Source organism: Lagenorhynchus albirostris, chromosome 14 (genome assembly GCF_949774975.1).
Source record: "Lagenorhynchus albirostris chromosome 14, mLagAlb1.1, whole genome shotgun sequence".
NCBI classification, from domain to species: domain Eukaryota; kingdom Metazoa; phylum Chordata; class Mammalia; order Artiodactyla; family Delphinidae; genus Lagenorhynchus; species Lagenorhynchus albirostris.
In genome coordinates, this window is record NC_083108.1 from 72,326,405 (window position 1) to 72,344,560 (window position 18,156).

General features: G+C 41.7%; 1 protein-coding gene across 3 annotated transcripts in view; it reads right to left on the reverse strand.

The window, feature by feature from the left end:
- The window catches only part of LOC132504251 (BICD family-like cargo adapter 1), a 95,192-nt gene extending 80,109 nt beyond the window's left edge, over positions 1–15,083 (reverse strand). For all 3 annotated transcript variants that reach the window (XM_060121448.1, XM_060121447.1, XM_060121449.1), the window contains exons 1-2: positions 14,049–15,083; positions 6,932–7,147 (exon numbers count right to left, since the gene is read on the reverse strand). In XM_060121448.1, the coding sequence (XP_059977431.1) occupies positions 6,932–7,147; positions 14,049–14,483 (651 nt within the window). In that variant the 5' untranslated portion in view covers positions 14,484–15,083. The remainder of the gene's footprint in view (positions 1–6,931; positions 7,148–14,048) is intronic.
- Between the last annotated feature and the right edge of the window lie 3,073 nt (positions 15,084–18,156).

An 18,156-nucleotide genomic window follows, 5' to 3' on the forward strand; every position in this document is an offset into this window, starting at 1 on the left:
TACTTCAATTTAAAAAAATAGATGTGGTGTATATACACGATGGAATACTACTCAGCCATAAAAAAGAATGAAATAGGGCTTCCCTGGTGGTGCAGTGGTTGAGGATCTGCCTGCTGATGCAGGGGACACGGGTTTGTGCCCCGGTCCGGGAAGATCCCACGTGCCGCGGAGCGGCTAGTCCTGTGAGCCATGGCTGCTGGGCCTGCGCGTCCGGAGCCTGTGCTCCGCAACGGGAGAGGCCACAACAGTGAAAGGCCCGTGTACTGCAAAAAAAAAGAATGAAGTAACGCCATTTGTAGCAACGCTGTAAATCAACTATACTTCAATTAAAAAAAAATAGATGTGGTGTATATACATGATGGAATACTACTCAGCCATAAAAAAGAATGAAATAACACCATTTGTAGCAACGTGGATGAACCTAGAGATTATCATACTAAGTGAAGTCAGAAAGAGAAAGACCATATTATATAACTTATATGTGAAATCTAAAATATGAGACAAATGAAATTATTTATGAAACAGAAACAGACTCACAGACATGGAAACAAACTAACGGTTACCAAAGAGGAAGGGGGGTGGGGGAGGGATAAATTAGGAGTTTAGGATTAGCAGATGCAGAATACTGTATATAAAATAGATAAACAAGGTCCTACTGCATAGCGTAGTGAACTATACTTAAATATCCTATAATAAACCATAATGAAAGAGAATATGAAAAAGAATATGCATATATAACTGAATCACTTTGCTATACACCAGAAACTAACACAACATTGTAAATCAACTATACAACTATGTAATTAAAAATTTAAAAACAAACAGGTCATTAGGCTGGGCCCTAATCCAGTATGACTGGTGTTCTTATAAGGAGAAGAAATCTGGAAACAGAGACAGATATACAAGGAGGGAGGAGACACAGGGGGAAGACGGCCATCTATTACAAGGCAAGGAGAGCAACCTGGAGTGGATCCTTCCCTCATAGCCCTCAAAAGGAAACAATATTTACAACACCTTGATTTTGAACCTCCAGCCCCCAGAACTGTGAGACAATAATTTCCTGTTGTTTAAGCCATTCAGTCTGTGGTACTTTGCTACAACAGCCCTAGCAAAATAATAGTTTTATATAACCCTCTAAATTTTTTATTTTAAGTTACCTTGGCTCTTCAGTCAAGACTAAATGTTACGATTTTTTTTCCATTAAAAAATCCACACAGCATTAGAAATTCATGGGGATATAGACAGTGCTAAGACAATAAATCACACAGAAAACACAGCTGGACTCCTATGTCATATCATAGTAAAAACTAAATTCTAGACAGATTAAAGATCTAAATGTAAAAAACAAGTCTTAAATTTTTATAATTAATATAATTATAATTAATACAGGAAAATATCATCATGACCTGGAGGACAGGCTTAAGCAAAACACAAAAGTCAAATCATAAAGGAAATGATTAATAAATTTGACTTCACTAAAAGAACACACCTCTGTTTGGTAAAAGAGTCCATAAGCAAAATGAAAATATAATACCATCAAGAATGTGTAAAAAAAAACCTCTTACACACCAATAATAGGTGAAGGATATAAACAGAACTTTCTATAATGCCTAAACTGTGTTACAAACTGTAGTAGCTTAAATTAGTGAATAACCACTTCAGGACTCTAATACCAATCAGAACTCTGGTATCTTAGCTGCTGCTGTTGTGGAGAAAATCATCTGCAGGCTCTGGAAGTTTCTGCTAAAAACGCTGTTATATTTATGTATCAGAAGGATTCTCAAAAAACCTCCATGTTAAGCATTTATGTCTCCTTCTTCTTAGGCAACAAGCATGGCCCATATCTCGCCTTTCCTCTTGAAAGTAAGGCCCACTGTATTCTTTCTACTTTTGATATAGTTCGGAGGATAAGTGTTTAACATGTCCTACACCCCCACTGTCAACGCTATCATAGTATGACTTTCTAACTTAAAAAGTGAATTATACTCTCTCCAGATGTGTCAACCTGAGGTTCACAAAAATGAGTCTCACGGAAATTTAGGAGCTAGAAGAGAATTTAGAGGGCATTTTGTCCAAATGAGCAAATGGCCTGGGATAAGGGTATCCCCAGGATATATGCAGCAGTGTTGGTTCTAGGTGCTATAGAATAAACCTGACTCAACTCCTAGGAGGGTCAATTTTACACAAATATTTTTGAGTAGAGATTTGACTACTAAACAAAATATTTTTACATGCCAATATGTGCTGGGGACACTTCAGATTCTTCCACTCTCTCAAATTAGAGAATAAACATTGGACAAGATGCAGAAATCTCATCTACATGAGGAGGACATGATAATTATGATGGCTACCATTTATTGAGCACTCACTGTATGCTAGACATTGTGGTTAGAGCTTTACAAACATTAACTCATTTAGTCCTCATAACAGCATCAGATAATAGTAATAGTGTAATTGTTTCCATTATACAGAGGAGGAAACTACGATTTTAAAAAGTGGAAAAACTTTCCCATACTCACTCAGCTAGTAAATAGCAGAGATGGTGTCTGGTCCCAGGGCTGTCTGGGCTCCAAAGTCTGTGACCTTAATTGCTGCCTCAGAAATTTGAAATTGAGGCACAGGAACCTTCATCAGTCTTGAACCGGAGGAGCCTTAATTAAGTCACATATCTTTCTGTCCCTCAAGTTTTCTCAGCTATAAAATTACAACAGTACCCATCCCTTCCTTCATCATAATGAGGATCCAGAAGCTTATGGGATACATATGCTCACAGCATCCTAATTTAGAGCTGAAAAGAACGTTGATCACACAAACACTTGAACATGAATGTGTATGGCAGTCTTATTCATAAAAGCCAAAAAGTGGAAACAACCCAAATGTCCATCAGTTAATGAATCAATAAACAAAATGTGTTATATCCATGCAATGGAATATTCTTCAACCATAAAAATGAAGTATTGATATATGCTACAATGTGGATGAACCCTGAAAACATTATGCTAAGGGAAAGAAGTCAGTCACAAAAAGTCACATATGTATGATTCTATTTACATGAAATGTCCAGAACAGACAAATCCATAGAGACAAAAACTAGATTAGTGGTTGCCGGGGGTCAGGGTGTCAGATAGGGTGTTAGGTGGAATGAGGAGTGACTGCTAATGGGTACAGGCTTCCTTTTTTGGGGGGTGTGAAATGTTCTATTGTATACTTAGATAGTGGTGATGTACACTTTTAAAAAGTAAATGTTATGGTATATGAATTCTATCTCAATAAAGCAGTTATTTAAAAACAAAAACAAAAAAACATGGCAGCAAAGAAATACATTTAAAAATACTTTGGACAAATAAATCAACTATACTTCAATAAAAAATACTTTGGACAAAAGCATCACAGAAATATACTACATTTTAGATATTATACATTTCATGCTTATAAAAACACATTATATACATTGTTAGAAAAGCATGGCCTTCTACTACTTTTGCTGGTTGTTAACTTGTCCTAGGAGAATCTTAATTCACTTCAAAGTACCCAATTCCTCTAGTTCCTGAATACCCAGTTAATAAAATGATAATAAAATGCAATCTAAACTGGCGGCTGATGGAAACCCAAGGGGCTTGGCCTGCTTAAAAAGAGAAAGGGAAAAAAAGCCGCAAAACTCACCAAGGGCCTACATTCAAGGCCAGAGAGGATAACAAGAATCTAGATTTAGTGGAAATGTTATCCTCCTATATTCCTTTGGGAACAGCTTATCAGTATTTTCTACAGAGAAATTAGGCAGAGGAACCTCAACTATAAAGATACTCCCTTAGTAAAATAACCATCAACACGGAAACATATTAACTTCATATTCTGCTTAACATAAACACATTACCTCATTTTCATTTCAACAGTACTTGCATGAGGTACAAATTTTTACCTCCATTCTATTTATTTATTTTTAAATTTTATTTATTTTATTTATTTTTGGCTGCATTGGGTCTTTGTTGCTGTGCAGGCTCTAGAGCACAGGCTCGATAGCTGTGGCACATGGGCTTAGTTGCTCCACGGCATGTGGGATCTTCCCGGACCAGCGCTCAAACCTGTGTCCCCTGCATTGGCAGGTGGATTCTTAACCACTGCGCCACCAGGGAAGTCCCCAACCTCCATTTTTTTTTTTTTTTTTTTTTTTGTGGTACGCGGGCCTCTCACTGTTGTGGCCTCTCCCGTTGCGGAGCACAGGCTCCGGACGCGCAGGCTCAGCGGCCATGGCTCACGGGCCCAGCCGCTCTGCGGCACGTGGGACCCTCCTGGAACGGGGCACGAACCCGCGTCCCCTGCATTGGCAGGCGGATTCTCAACCACTGCGCCACCAGGGAAGCCCCCCAACCTCCATTTTAAGGATAAAGAAAGGGGGCTTCCCTGGTGGGGAAGGGGGCTCACCCTGCCTCCACAACAAGAGAAGCCACCGCAATGAGAAGCCCTTGCACTGCAACAAAGAGTAGCCCCCACTCGCCGCAACTAGAGGAAGCCTGTGCGCAGCAATGAAGACCCAACGCAGCCAAAAATAAATTTAAAGAAATAATTTAAAAAAATAAGTATAAGGAAAGGGGGACTTCCCTGGTGGTCCAGTGGCTAAGACTCCACGCTCCCAGTGCAGGGGGCCCGGGTTTGATCCCTGGTCAGGGAACTAGATCCCACATGCCACAACTAAGAATTCGCATGCCACAACTAAGAATTCGCATGCCACAACTAAAGATCCCGCGTGCCGCAACTAAAGATCCCACATGCTGCAACTAAGACCTGGTACAGCCAAATAATTTTTTTTTAATAAAAAATAAAAATAAGGAAAGGGAAGCACAAACAAGATCACCCAGTTAATGAGAAGCAGAGTCAAGATTCAACATTCCAAGCTCAGTGCTCTTGCTATGTCATATTAATATTTGCTTTCTCTGGCTACCTATCTTTCACCAGATCAGAAAGCAGAGTTGAGTCAGCTTCTGCTCACGTTATTTTGTAACATGAACTTAGCTCCCAAGAAATAATTTCCTCTTAAATTGTTCTGGTTTGTTGTATTCCTTTCGTAAGTCACCATTAAGAAACACTAGTTCAGAATAATTATGAATTTTTTTTGAACAAATAAATCAATCTGGCCAGGCCTATTTGGTTAATCTTTCATGAATAATGAATAAAGCCTCAAAAACATATAAAATCTTGGAGTTCCCTGGTGGCGCAGTGGTTAAGAATCCGCTTCCCAATGCAGGGGACATAGGTTCGAGCCCTGGTCTGGGAAGATCCCACATGCCGCGGAGCAACTAACCCCGTGAGCCACAACTACTGAGGCTGCACTCTAGAGCCTGCGAGCCACACTACTGAAGCCCGTGCTCCACAAGAGAAGCCACCGCAATGAGAAGCCCGTGCACCGCAACCAAGAGTAGCCCCCACTCGCCAAGTAGCCCCCGCTTGCTGCAACTAGAGAAAAGTCCGCGCGCAGCAATGAAGACCCAACGCAGCCAAAAATAAATAAATTTATTTTAACCCCCCCCAAAAAACCTATAAAATCTTACAAGGATACAGATTCCCTTCCCGGTTGCTAAAAAAAGTTTTAGAACTGAGTCAGAAAGGCTACTGAGCTGGCCCTATAATGTCTTCTTGAAGAACTTGTCCAGCTCTTCCCTTCCAGCCAGTCAAATGGTGATTTGATTCCCTAGATGAGAAACCTGCAGGCAAGATCTTTAGCTCCACCTACCACCTGAATTCTCACCTTCACGTTCTGATAGCTCCTGCAACTAGCTATTTTCCAAGTTATCAGGCATCTCTCTCCTTCTGTCTCTCCCCTGCCCCCCCAATCTCCCTCAAGATACCCTGTTCCACTCACTCCTTCCATACCTCTCCTTTTTTCTCTCCGTTTCTCTAGTGGTAGCATTTACTTTACACTTCCCTGTGAGGCATGAAGGTTTTGACCGGTCTCAGGGTTCGCATGGGAAGCAACTATGACAAAAACTAGTAAAATAACTTCACATGCTGCCCTAGCTAAGCCTTTCCCAGAGACTTAAGCATCAAACACTAACCATGCAGACAAGGGCAGTGCTCTCCTGTGAAGGTTTGTGCTTAGGGATTTTATCAGAGTAGTTCTTTTTCCTCTGGTAACTGAACTCATTTTATTTTCAACTTGTAAGAAGGTTTGAGGTATGATAGTAAATCTAGCTCTTAATTTTCAAAAGTAGGTGGCTTTAGAGACCAGGGCATAAACAACATTCCTGCATTTGTTAAAAAGTATGTTCTGTATTTAAATTAGATTTCCACCTACTCAGCCCTCAAACTCCTTCTTTGCAATGATTCTACAACCTTGACTTCGGTTAATTAATACATCCATGACACCACCCTATAAAGGTACAAATAGAAAACCTTTACTTAATGTGGAAATAAAGAGAACAAATTTTATGTACAGATACACATACCTCCCTTCATATTTAAAGAATAAGAAGGAGTGTACATTCGCAAATGTAGTACCAATGAAAATCATTTGCTCTAGAAAATTTCCCTAAGCTTTTCAATTTAAAGGTGGCACCATTTAACATTTGAACTAAATGCATTAACATAATTTTACCAGTGACAGACTTTCGCTAGGTAAAAGAATCACAGACTTGTAGAGATATAAGGAACATCGAATCACTAAGCAAACTCTTACATTTTAAAAATGAGAAAACTCCCAAGTTAAGTGACTGCCAAAGTCCCACAGCTGACTAATGACAGGCAAGGGTCTTTGCTCCTGACACCTAGTTCACCACAGCTGAAATTCTTATAGGTGAAAAATACTTCATTTGTTGATATCAATACCAAAGGCAACAAAAATCAGAACTACTCTTACCTTATATATGGTTGACATTACACAGAAACTCTGTTTCAACTTTTAGTATTTTATACCATAAATTCTTAACTTGTGACTCACCCTGCTGAGTTGATCCAATAACCTTTGGTTCTGTTCTGATAATTCCTGGACAGCCCGTGTTTTTTCTCGATCTGCTTCCCGTAGATGAACCTGCTGCCTCTCCAACTCATCCTGAAGCTGTTTCACATCACTCTCCAGCTCGGACACACGCCCTTCCCACTCCCCTTCTCGGTTCTCAAATCGTCTTCTTAGTTCGTGTTTCTCTTGCTCTAAGTGCTGGGTGAAAAATGAAGAGGATTTTAAAACCATTAAAATTTCCAGGGACTTCCCTGGTGGTCCAGTGGCTAAGACTACGCGTTCCCAATGCAGGGGGCCCAGGTTCAGTCCCTGGTCAGGCAACAACACCCCACATGCCGCAACTAAGATCCCACATACGGCACCGAAGACCTGGTGCAGCCAAAGAAATAAATAAATATTAAAAAAAAAAATCCAGATCCTTTCATTTTTCTATTTTCACACTCTTCTAACTTTTCTTTTTCCTAGTCAGTCAGCACAACAAAACACTCTGCCACGTAGGAGAAGTTGCCCATTACACAGCTGCAAAAATATTCCCTTCTTCCAGAGCAGGGAAGGCTGATTTCACAAACAGAATGCCATTCCTACCGATAATACTTAATGTTTACTCTTATCCTTAGGAATGGGGGTTCTAGACTTAGGAACTCACTTGAAATTTAGTAAATCATCCGTTAATTGGTGAAATATACATTTAAACAACTTAAAATGAGTCCTTAAGAAAATTTCTTTTGCTGTCATCTATTATGCCTGGCATAATAGCAGGTACTTAGAATCACAGAATTTTCAGAGCTAGAAAGAACTCCAGAGATGCTTCAGATTAACCACCTTTTCTTACAAATGAAGCAGCAGAAGATAAGAGATTCAATAACAAGCTCAAGGGAGAGCTGGGATTTGTGTCTTAGTCACTTGACTTTGTTTAATGCTCTAAATCACAACTCAATATTTCCTGCTATATATAGCACTGTATTTCAAAATCATTAAGGCAAGTTCAGATTCAGGCCCACTTTATTAAATCATGACTTATTAGCCTTGCATATTTATTTCTGATCTTTTCATTCATTCTTGAGTGCCTGTTATAGGCTAGCCACTGACATAATGGTCCTTACCTTTATGGAGTTTCCATTCTAGTGGGAGAGGTTGATAAAAGTATTAAATTGTACAGCGTGACAAATGGTATGCAGGAAAAGTACAGATGGTTTGAAGTAGCAGCTCGACAGAAAAGAACTCTTTTGGATTGAAAGAAATAAGAACATCTTTTTATTTCTGGGAGATAAATACAAATTTGTCTTTTCAGAGGAAAGTATGTTCTCCTACTTAAAAAGCCTAGTATGTACAAAAAAGCCAAGCTATACCTCAGGGAATATATGAAATGTAAAGCAATGGTCCTCAACTTTTGTTGCTGTCAGAAAATCTCTGGTATAATTGTTCAAAATATATCCACCTAAATACTAATTCCAAAGATGTGATTCAGTTAAGAATGAGATGAGGCCTAGGCAGGCATCTATCTATCTATCTAACTATCTAGGTTCTACTGGAAATTCTGATGCACTGAAGGTTGATATCAAGCACTGAGATTGTCTCAAAAAGCTAAGATGAGCATTTGAATCGTCACCTTCAGAGTACTCAAACATCTTTTCACCTTGGGAACCTACACGCTTATTCTACCCAAGTTCTCATCTTTCGAATGTTTTTTGGAATGCTTCTTTTGGAAAGCTTTAAGGGCCAGTGCATAGTTATACAAGAATATCAGTCCCATTACTTCACATCTGAGATGTGCCTAAAAAGAGATTATCTCATTTCATCTTGCCATTTTATTCCCCTAATTTTCTCTGAGTGACTTGTAAATGTTTCGGAAAGTCTAATTTACCCCCAAAAGATGCAAATTTACCATGACAGAGCAGTCAGAAAAATTAAAATTCTGAGAACATCAGCAAAGGCAGTTTTCACTGAAATAAGTGTATATAGTCTCCAAAGTTGACCACTTCAAGGGAATAATTAATTTTGATATAGCCACTCTGGTATATTTGTTGAAAAAGTCACATTATAGTTATACTTTATACAGCCTCAGTTTTGAGCACAGGGGAAAAGGAATGACAAGAGAGGGACTTGTACTCCTCAGCATGAAAATTTTCTGCTCTACGCTTCCCTCACTTTGCTAAACTTCCAAAAATGAGAATGTTTTAGTCACTATACAAATTTCAGAAAGATGAAATGCAGAAGTAAATGGTAATTACCAGCCTAAAACTGTGATACTTGGTTTTATTGAGTTTTTCCAAAATGGAAACGATTGAGCAGAAGGAAACAGCAAGAACTCAGTAATCACAGTGGTACTGAGAGGCCAGATAAATTAGGTTTGTGTTCTAAAAGAACAGAGAGACTTAAAAATATTCAGCAAACAGCTGTTAGTGAACAGCCCAAGCAAGCAACTAAAACAATCTAATCCACTTGCGGGGGGTGGGGCAGGGTTGAGGACAGGTGGTGCTGATCAGTCTATTTTGTCCTTACATTTCTTTGCACAAGTGACAAACTTCCTAATTCAGGTTTCCCAATACTTTAATTAAAAAAATCAAGACTTTCCTATTAATGAACATACAGAATTTAGCCTTTTGTCTACTCTGAGAAAAGAAAGGTTTCTCCTAGAATTATACTTTCAATTAAGTGCTAAATTAACCCGTAAACTCTAGGCAGAGTATCAGCAAGTGTGGAGGTCAGGCTCTGCCCATGGTATTCCCTGCTTCTTGGGGTTATATGGTATTTTAAAACGTAATGTCTACAGCTGAAACTAATATAATGATGTATGTCAATTATACCTCAATAAAAAAAGAAAAAAGTTAATGTCAAAACTATCAAGGTCATCAAAAACAAGGAAAGTCTAAAAGTGTTACAGGAAAGAGGAGACTAAGAAGATACACAAACTAAATGCAAGGTGGTATCCTGGAACAGAAAAAGACATTTGGCAAAGGCTAAAGAAATCTGAATAAACTAAGGATATTAGCTAACAATAATGTATTAGTATTGGTTCATTAATTATGGCAAGTATACCATGCTAATGTAAGATGTTAATAATAGAGGAACTGGGGGCAGGGCATATGGAAACTCTCTGCTGTACCATCTTTCCAATATTTCTGTAAATCTAAAACCATTCTAAAAAATTTATTTAAAACGCTGAAAAAACAAAAGTTAATATCATTAGCCCACCTAAAATTGGTTGTTACAGAAATGGATTTCTGCAAAGAACCAAAAAAGCAGTGCTATTCTTCCAGGTTCAGGATATGGTTCTTAAAAAATACAAAGAAAAATACTATTTTTTAAGTGGACCAAGCACTGAATGCAAATAAGGACCCCTGCGTTTGCTTATCTAAATGTACTACCCAATTATGAATCATTTTCCCCTTACTTGTTTTGCTTCTTAAAAAAGAAAACAGTGCTAGAATCATTAGAATTGGCCTAGGGAAGGGGGAAGAAAATGTAATTGAGGAAAAAGATTACCTCTGCAGTAAGAGATAATTCACTCTCAGCTAGAATGGGAAAAAAAGGGAATCCTGGACTTTAAAAACATATATATATATATTTTTTTTTTTTTGCCGTATGCGGGCTTCTCACTGTTGTGGCCTCTCCTGTTGCGGAGCACAGGCTCCGGACGCACAGGCTCAGCGGCCATGGCTCACAGGCCCAGCCGCTCCGCGGCATGTGGGATCTTCCTGGACCAGGGCACGAACCCATGTCCCCTCCATCTGCAGGCAGACTCTCAACCACTGCGCCACCAGGGAAGCCCTAAAAACATATTTTTAAAAAACTAAACAACGATTTAATCTCTGAAGAAAAAAGTGTATAAACCCAAGTTACTTAGTTCATACTCTGGGGGAAAAAAAAGAAACTACTAAGGACCTGGCTGGATATGTTTTAAAAGCAAAAGGGCTAACTGTAGATGCAGAAGAAATAAAATATCTAAAGGCATTAAAAAGAAAAATTAAGCATATGAGGGGCTTCCCTGGTGGCGCAGTGGTTAAGAATCCACCTGCCAATGCAGGCAACATGGGTTCGATCCCTGGTCCAGGAGGATCCCACATGCCACGGAGCAATGAAGCCCGTGCGCCACAACTACTGAGCCTGTGCTCTAGAGCCCGCGAGCCACAACTAGCTCGTGCTCTGCAACAAGAGAAGCCACTGCAATGAGAAGCCTGCGCACCACAATGAAGAGTAGCCCCCACTCACTGCAACTAGAGAAAGCATGAGCGCGGCAACGAAATAAAGGATGCAGCCAAAAATAAACAAATAAATAAATTTATATTAAAAAATTAAGCATGTGAAAATCTAATTCAGGGAATGAATAAAATACAGGATAGTCAATTTAAGGGTGGAAAAAAAATGACCAAAACCTTACAATCTCTCAAATTAAATTGAATCTTCATTCATCTTTAAGAGATGCCTAACTAAAAAACTTCTATGTTAACCTTTAAAGACTTTAAAGAGTGTGCCTTTAATGAGAGAGCAGTGTAAGATCAAGTACTTTACGTTTTAAATGACAAAACACAATCTTGGGTTTGGCGCACAGAACTGGAGAGGTATTCAATAATAGCTAATGAATAAGTAGAAAAGATCTTGAAAATGACTTGGTTCTGAAATTAGAAAGGTGCCAATTTTGAAGTAGTAAGTAAGCAGATGGGACAAAAACAAAACCAGTCTCATTATTTAATAGTCAAACCAACATTCTCTCAGAGTCCTCTCGTGTTTATCTTTCAAACTAACCCGTGAGAAAATGTGTTTGACTCCACTGTCTGATAGTTTGTAGAAAATTACAAATGTTTTTTAAAGTAATGGCTGGTTCTCTACTCCTAAATGTTGAATTTAATTGAAAATCTAGCAGAGTGGTTGTATTAAACTTTAGAAAGAATTTGTTCAAGCAGACATTCTAAAATCTAAGCTGCTTAAAAAATATACTTACAGGTGTAATTTGCAAGGGAAAACTCACTTGCAGGTATCAAATGAAATAGTCCCGTTATAATGAGATTTGTCACTCTCATATTAATACTAAAAGAATTAACAAGAAACTAACGACAATACCTTGATAATTTTAAGTGTACTTTTTTAAAAAAAACAAAAACTTTTAATGATAATTTTCAGATATACCTAGAAGAAACTGTACAACTGAACCCCTTCATCACTCATTAATATTGATTAGTGATCAATATTTCACTTTTTAAAAGTTATTTTTCAAATTGTGGTAAGGCATACATAACATAGAATTTACCATATTAACCATTTTTAAGTGTACTGTTGGTTTAGTAGTGCTAAGTACATTCATACTGTTGTGCAACCAACTTCCAGAAATTAAAAATAAACTTTTAACACTAGAGTTCATATGCTGACCTGAGAGGAGTGAAGATTTTTTTAAAGTTTAATAAGAGTTTTAAACTATTTTATTACTATCAAGTCAACAGCAAAAAGTCAAATGTAATTTATTCTTTTACAATAGAACCTTTCTTGTTACAGAATTTGAATATCTTTTTCCTTTGCTGAAGACATGTATAAAGGTTCCAAATGGAAACCAGGATGTGTATAACTGCACACTCAGGATTACCCTGAAATCTATCACTAATCAAACTGACTGATATGATGTTCCTTTCAAGTTAGCTGTCTCTTTAATCAAGTCCCTCACTGAAGGAATTTCAAATCACAAGCATAAATCTCTGCAGTAGTACTTGTATATAGAGCCTGTAATCAAATCTCTTTAAAAAAAAAAAGACACCCTTTTATTCCTAGACCTCTACTTCAAGTGAAAATTAAACAATTCAATTCACTGGGCTGCTTTTTGGCAGTCTACCTATAGGTTTCACAAACCACTTTTCAGAGAGGTATCTCAGGAGTTCATCGACTGGCAGACCTAGTTAAGAGGCCAACTGAACTACAGGGTTACAGTGGTTTCCTTTTTTTCTTCCCTGATTTACTTTTGATATGTCGTTGGAATACAGACACACTTCTTATTATAGAAAAGTTTCTGAATCTACATTCTGACTGTCTGACCCGCAGCAGTGATATGGACCTCATTCACGGCTGTACTTTTCTCTTCTAACTAAGAATAAAAAGAACTGGTTGCAACCAAACTGGGTAACAACGGTAAATGCACAGGCAGAAAAGGATAAGCTCATCCCCACTGCCATGATGCACCTCCCCTACCCCCACTTTAAAAAAAAAAATCTAATTTTTATAAATGGTGGCAACCTGTACCACTTTCAAGGCCCTTTTCTAGTTAAGGTCAAGAAAACAAACAGGCATAGCTGCAAAAGACTTTGGTCCAGAGAAGTGGCAGAAATCTTACAGACACTTTAAGGGGTATTTATAACAATGGTTAAAGTTGTATGGTTCTCACAGGTTGCATTTGGCGAACCAACTGCATGTGTGAGACCCAGAACAGAAACAGAAAAGTACTGTTTAAATACATATAAATACTGAGGTCCAAATCAAATCCACAACCAGTGGTCACATGCGGAGCGCAGGCTCACCTGATTTCTGCAATGGAACCATACTTCCTAATCCTTAACTATTTGAAGGCTATATAAAGCTCCTTTAGGGGCACTTGTTTCCCACAACTCTGAGCTGCCGGGAAGTTAAGACAAGGGCATCTGGAGGCCTTAACTCCAAAGCTGAAACGCTTTAGGCTAACACCCTGATTAGCGATTAACTACTTCTCTGAAAACATGGAGCATATTTTAAATGCTTCACGACTTGCTAATTTCTCTGTGTGTGGACATCACCTCAGTGCTGTACAAATAAATGTCATACTGTAAACTCTATTTTAGATGCTGTGTACAGTACGTATACAGAACGGCCCACAGTATTTGGAGCCGTGCATAGACCCGTTTGCTGTGAGTAGGGTGGGAAAGCCAGGTGGGTTCAATGAATGCCCTCGTCTGATAATCCAAAACCCTCCATGCTACCCCGCTTCCAGGTGGTTTTCTGTGAGGGAGGATGAGCAAGAAAGGTGGGATGGGATGGGGTGGGGTGGGTGAGTGGCTCCCGAAGCTACCGAGGGCCGGCAGGCGGGTACCTGGGCTCCCCCCCACCCCCCGCTTCCCACCCATCCCAGAAGGGACGTCCTCACCTCCAGCTTATCTGTCAGCTCCTTGTGCATCTGCTCGTACTGCCGGCTCATGTCCTGGTTCCTCTCGAGCAGTGCCTTGCCCAGTCGGGCCGCCAAGACCAGATCCTTCTCCTTCTGCCGGATCACCGACAGCAGCTCGGGATCCTGGGCGGGCGGCGGCTGCAGTTCGGCCCCCTCGGCTGGAGGCCCGGGCTCGGCCTGAGGATGCTCTCCGGGGTCGGACGGCCGTTCCCCGGCCGCCAGCAGCGCCAGCTCCTCCTCTAACGCCAGTTCCAGCTCCCCGGGGCCCCCGGGGAAGGAGACAAGGGCGGCGGCGGCTGCGGCTGGATTCCCGACTGCGTCCGCGGCCGCGGCGGGCAGCTCCATGCAGCAGGCGCTGTCCGGCTCTGCGGGTGCTGAAGCGCGGCCAGCCAAGCCCAGGCAAAAGGCGGACATGGCCCGCGCGCGCGGAGCCCGCAGCGGTGCGGCCCGGCCGGCGCGCGCCAGGCTGCAAGGGGGAGGGGCCCCGTCGCACCGCCCCGCGCCTCTCCTCACGCCGCGGCACGCGCCCCCCGGGTCTCCGAGAGCCCTGGGCGCGGCGCGCGCCGCCCCGCCCCTCCCCCGCTCCGGCGGCACGCGCCCCCTTCCCCCGCCCCCGGGCTCAGCTGCTCCGCGAGCGCTGGGGAGGAAGACGGGGTGGCAAAGGGAAGGCTGAGAAAGCGAAGAGTGAGGGGAGGCGAAGCGGGAAGGGCGGTTGCGAGGAGGAACGCCGCCGCCGGCTTTTCAACCACCCTGTTGCTGCTGCTCCCGCTGCCGCCGCTGGCCGGGCAGCGCCTCACGGGGCGGGCGGCACTCCGCTGTCGCTGCGACGCTCGCTGCTGCTGCTGCCGGTGGCCGCTCTCTGCAGCCGCGCTCCATGTCCCTCGGCTCGGCGGCAGCCCCAGCAGCAGCGGCGGCGACAGCGGCTGCTGCAGGGGCCGAGGCGGCGGCTCCACATCGCGCGCCGCGCAGCCCAACGAGCTCCTTCCTGACTGCCTCAGCTCCTCCAGTTCACCCGGACGGCCGCACCCCGCCCGGGGCTTCCGGCCGCGCCCCCTCTCCCCGCCCCTTGCCGGCGCCTGACGCGCACGGGCACCTGTTCGCCGCGCCAGCGCGCGATTCGCCGGCTCGTGGGTCTCCTCAGCGGCGCCCAGGTGGCGCCGACGGCCTTAACCCCTGCGCTGCCTCACGCCCGGCGGCGGCTGCGCGCGCCGCCCGTGGAGACAGCTGGCGCATGCTTAACTGTCCGGGCGGCTCCCCGACGCGGCCGCGCCCCCGGCCTCACGTCTACCCGGTGTGGCTCCGCCCCCAGCACGCTCACCTCGGGGTGTGGCCTCGCGCGCACCTCCGAGCACGGCCTCGCCCCTAGCCTTGTTCTCACCTTAGGGGACGGCCCCACCCCCCGCCTCACTCCCGCTTCAGGGCTGGGGCGTTTCTCTGGGTCCAATGGGTCTCAGTCTTAGGTGATCACCAAGGGGACTGAGGACATTTCTCCAAGACGGGTGGCCAAGCCCGACAGAGACTTGCAGCCACGGCTTGTGGGTCTGAGCCCCCGTGAGAGCTAAGCAGTCAAGAGAGGGAGCCCTAGAGAGCAGTAGGAGGGATGACTTCAGAAACCCAGCATCTCAATGATGATGACTCAGGGATATAAGGGACCAGATGCCTCAGAGATCAGCAGCCCCGAAAGAAAGGGGTTATGTTGAGAAACAACGGAAAAAACTGCTCACAGATGGAAATAACGAAGCAAAGACGCTCCATGATAACTTCCGTTTATTAGGCGCTTAGTATGTGCCATGTCTTGTGTTAAGTGCTTTATACGCATTATCTTAGATAATCCTCTCAAGAATCTTAAAAGTCAGTACTATCACTCTTCTCATTTTACAGAGGAGGAAATTGAGGCCTTGAGAAATACAGGATCAGATCCAGACAGGCTGACTCCAGGGTTCACATATATATCGTTATTCTTTACTTTCCTCACATATAAGTGTTGAGGAAGGTAAATTTGTGATCAAGATGGCCTGTGTCGATATCCAAGGTGCTATCGGGAAAGCTTACTGCAATGATCAAACCAAGGACTGAAGAACCTACTGGGTGATTCCAGTCAGTTCTTGCTTTGACCTCATTGGTAATGCTCTGTCTTCTATTTTCAGAAACAATCCCATCTGAAGCTAGAATTGGTCACTATTCCCTTTCCTCTTGGACAACAACCCATTTTTGAGTTAGATCGTATTTTGATTCTTTTCATTACAGTAAGATGGAATATTTCAGGACACTGAGCGGCTGAAATGAGTCAAATGGTTTCTCATGGCTTTTTGTCCTTATTAAATTCAGAGCCTAAACAATACTCAGGTATATACATCACCTTCTACCCTCAGGCTGAAGGTCAGAATCCTAAAGGTCCTGAGCCTCAGGGCTGACTTTGTTCTCTTGTTGACTGAAAAGGAGACAGACCATAGAGGGGTTCCCACATCAGTCTTAGAGCTAAATTTTGAAAGTTGACCATGGTACCATTCCAACAATGCATTGTTCTCACACTTTTTATTATGCCCTCTTGAGCAGAAATTGTGGGCCCATGGTGAGACCCAACTGAAGAATCCCTTTTGTCTTTTTTGATCAGGAAAGGAGAGTTACTCCTATAAATAGATTAGGGACACACATATCAAGAGCAAACAGAATTCCTAATTCAAAGTCGTTTGTTTCAGCTATTTATTTTTCCTGATGCAGACTTGCAGCCCGTCTTTCCCTAAAGGTCTTTTTCTTGCCTTCCTTAAACTCGATGGTCCTACTCTATTAGACTTGCCTGTTACTGTGAGAATGAACTATTACAATGCTAACTCTAATTTCTGAGGATCCTTCTTCACAATGTTCCCCTGCCTAACCGGACTAGGAAGTGATCATTTTCTACTACAGGTTTGGCCCTAAGTACTATCTTCTTGTGAATAGTCAAAGGAGACCAGCCCAAGTTTGGAGAACTATTTAGAATAGTGGTTCTTATACTTTTTGGTCTCAGAACCTCTTTACACTCTTAAAAATCATCAAAGATATCAAAAAACTTTATATAGGTTTAGATATTGATATTTACTGTATTAAAAATTAAAACAGAAAAAATTTTAATTTTTATTTTAAATATTTAAAATAAACCTGTTAAATCTTAACATAATGTATTTAATGAAAAATATATATTCCCCTCCAAAAAAAAATGAGCAAGAAGAAAGGCATTGTTTTTCATTTTTCTAAATCTCTAATGTTTGGCTTAACAGTAGAAAATGGACTTTTATATCTGCCTCTCCATTCAATGTGGTGATGTTTTGTTTTGGTTGAAATATATGGAGAGAATCTGGTCTCACAAAGATGCAATTGGGAAAAGGAGGAATATTTTAATAGCCTTTTCTGATTGTTGAAGATATTTTTCTTTGATAATACACCAAAACTCGGCAAGTGATAGCTTCTTAAAGGTTAGTTGCAAGGTGGAATCTAAAACCACATCAAGAAAATCCACTGATCTACCTTTCGCTTTGAATGGATCTTTTGCCCATGTGTGATTGATTCTTTAAAAGTATGTATCAGTCATTGGGAAAATATTGGTTCACTGAGTTATGCAGATCTTCCAAATATTGTCACATGTCATTATACTATATATATTTTAAAATACCATTCATTAATATAACCACTGATCTCATCAGAAAGGTCTTTATGTATTGGCAAGCTATCAAGCTCACTGAGGTGTGTATGAGTTTTCCAAAATTCTTATTTCTACTGGAAAGCTCCAGTTTTATCATTGGTAACCATAGTGTCTATTGTTTTCCTTGAAGTGACAGACTTGGTACATTCTTTTTTTTTTAATCCAAAATGTGTTTATTGGGATGGTTTCCCATTCATTTTGATTCAGGGTGCTTTTAGTGCTGCTTCTGTCTAAAGGAGCATCCTTCTGTAAGCCTTACTATTCCTCCTGTAGGCTGGCAGAGGACAGTAAAGCAGCCAACACAAAAAACTACTGTTTGTGCATGGCTAAAGATGGTTGTGATTTTATAGCATCCTGGGTATTTCACATCCATGAAATAGGAATTGGGGCTTTGCACCAGGTGCTTCT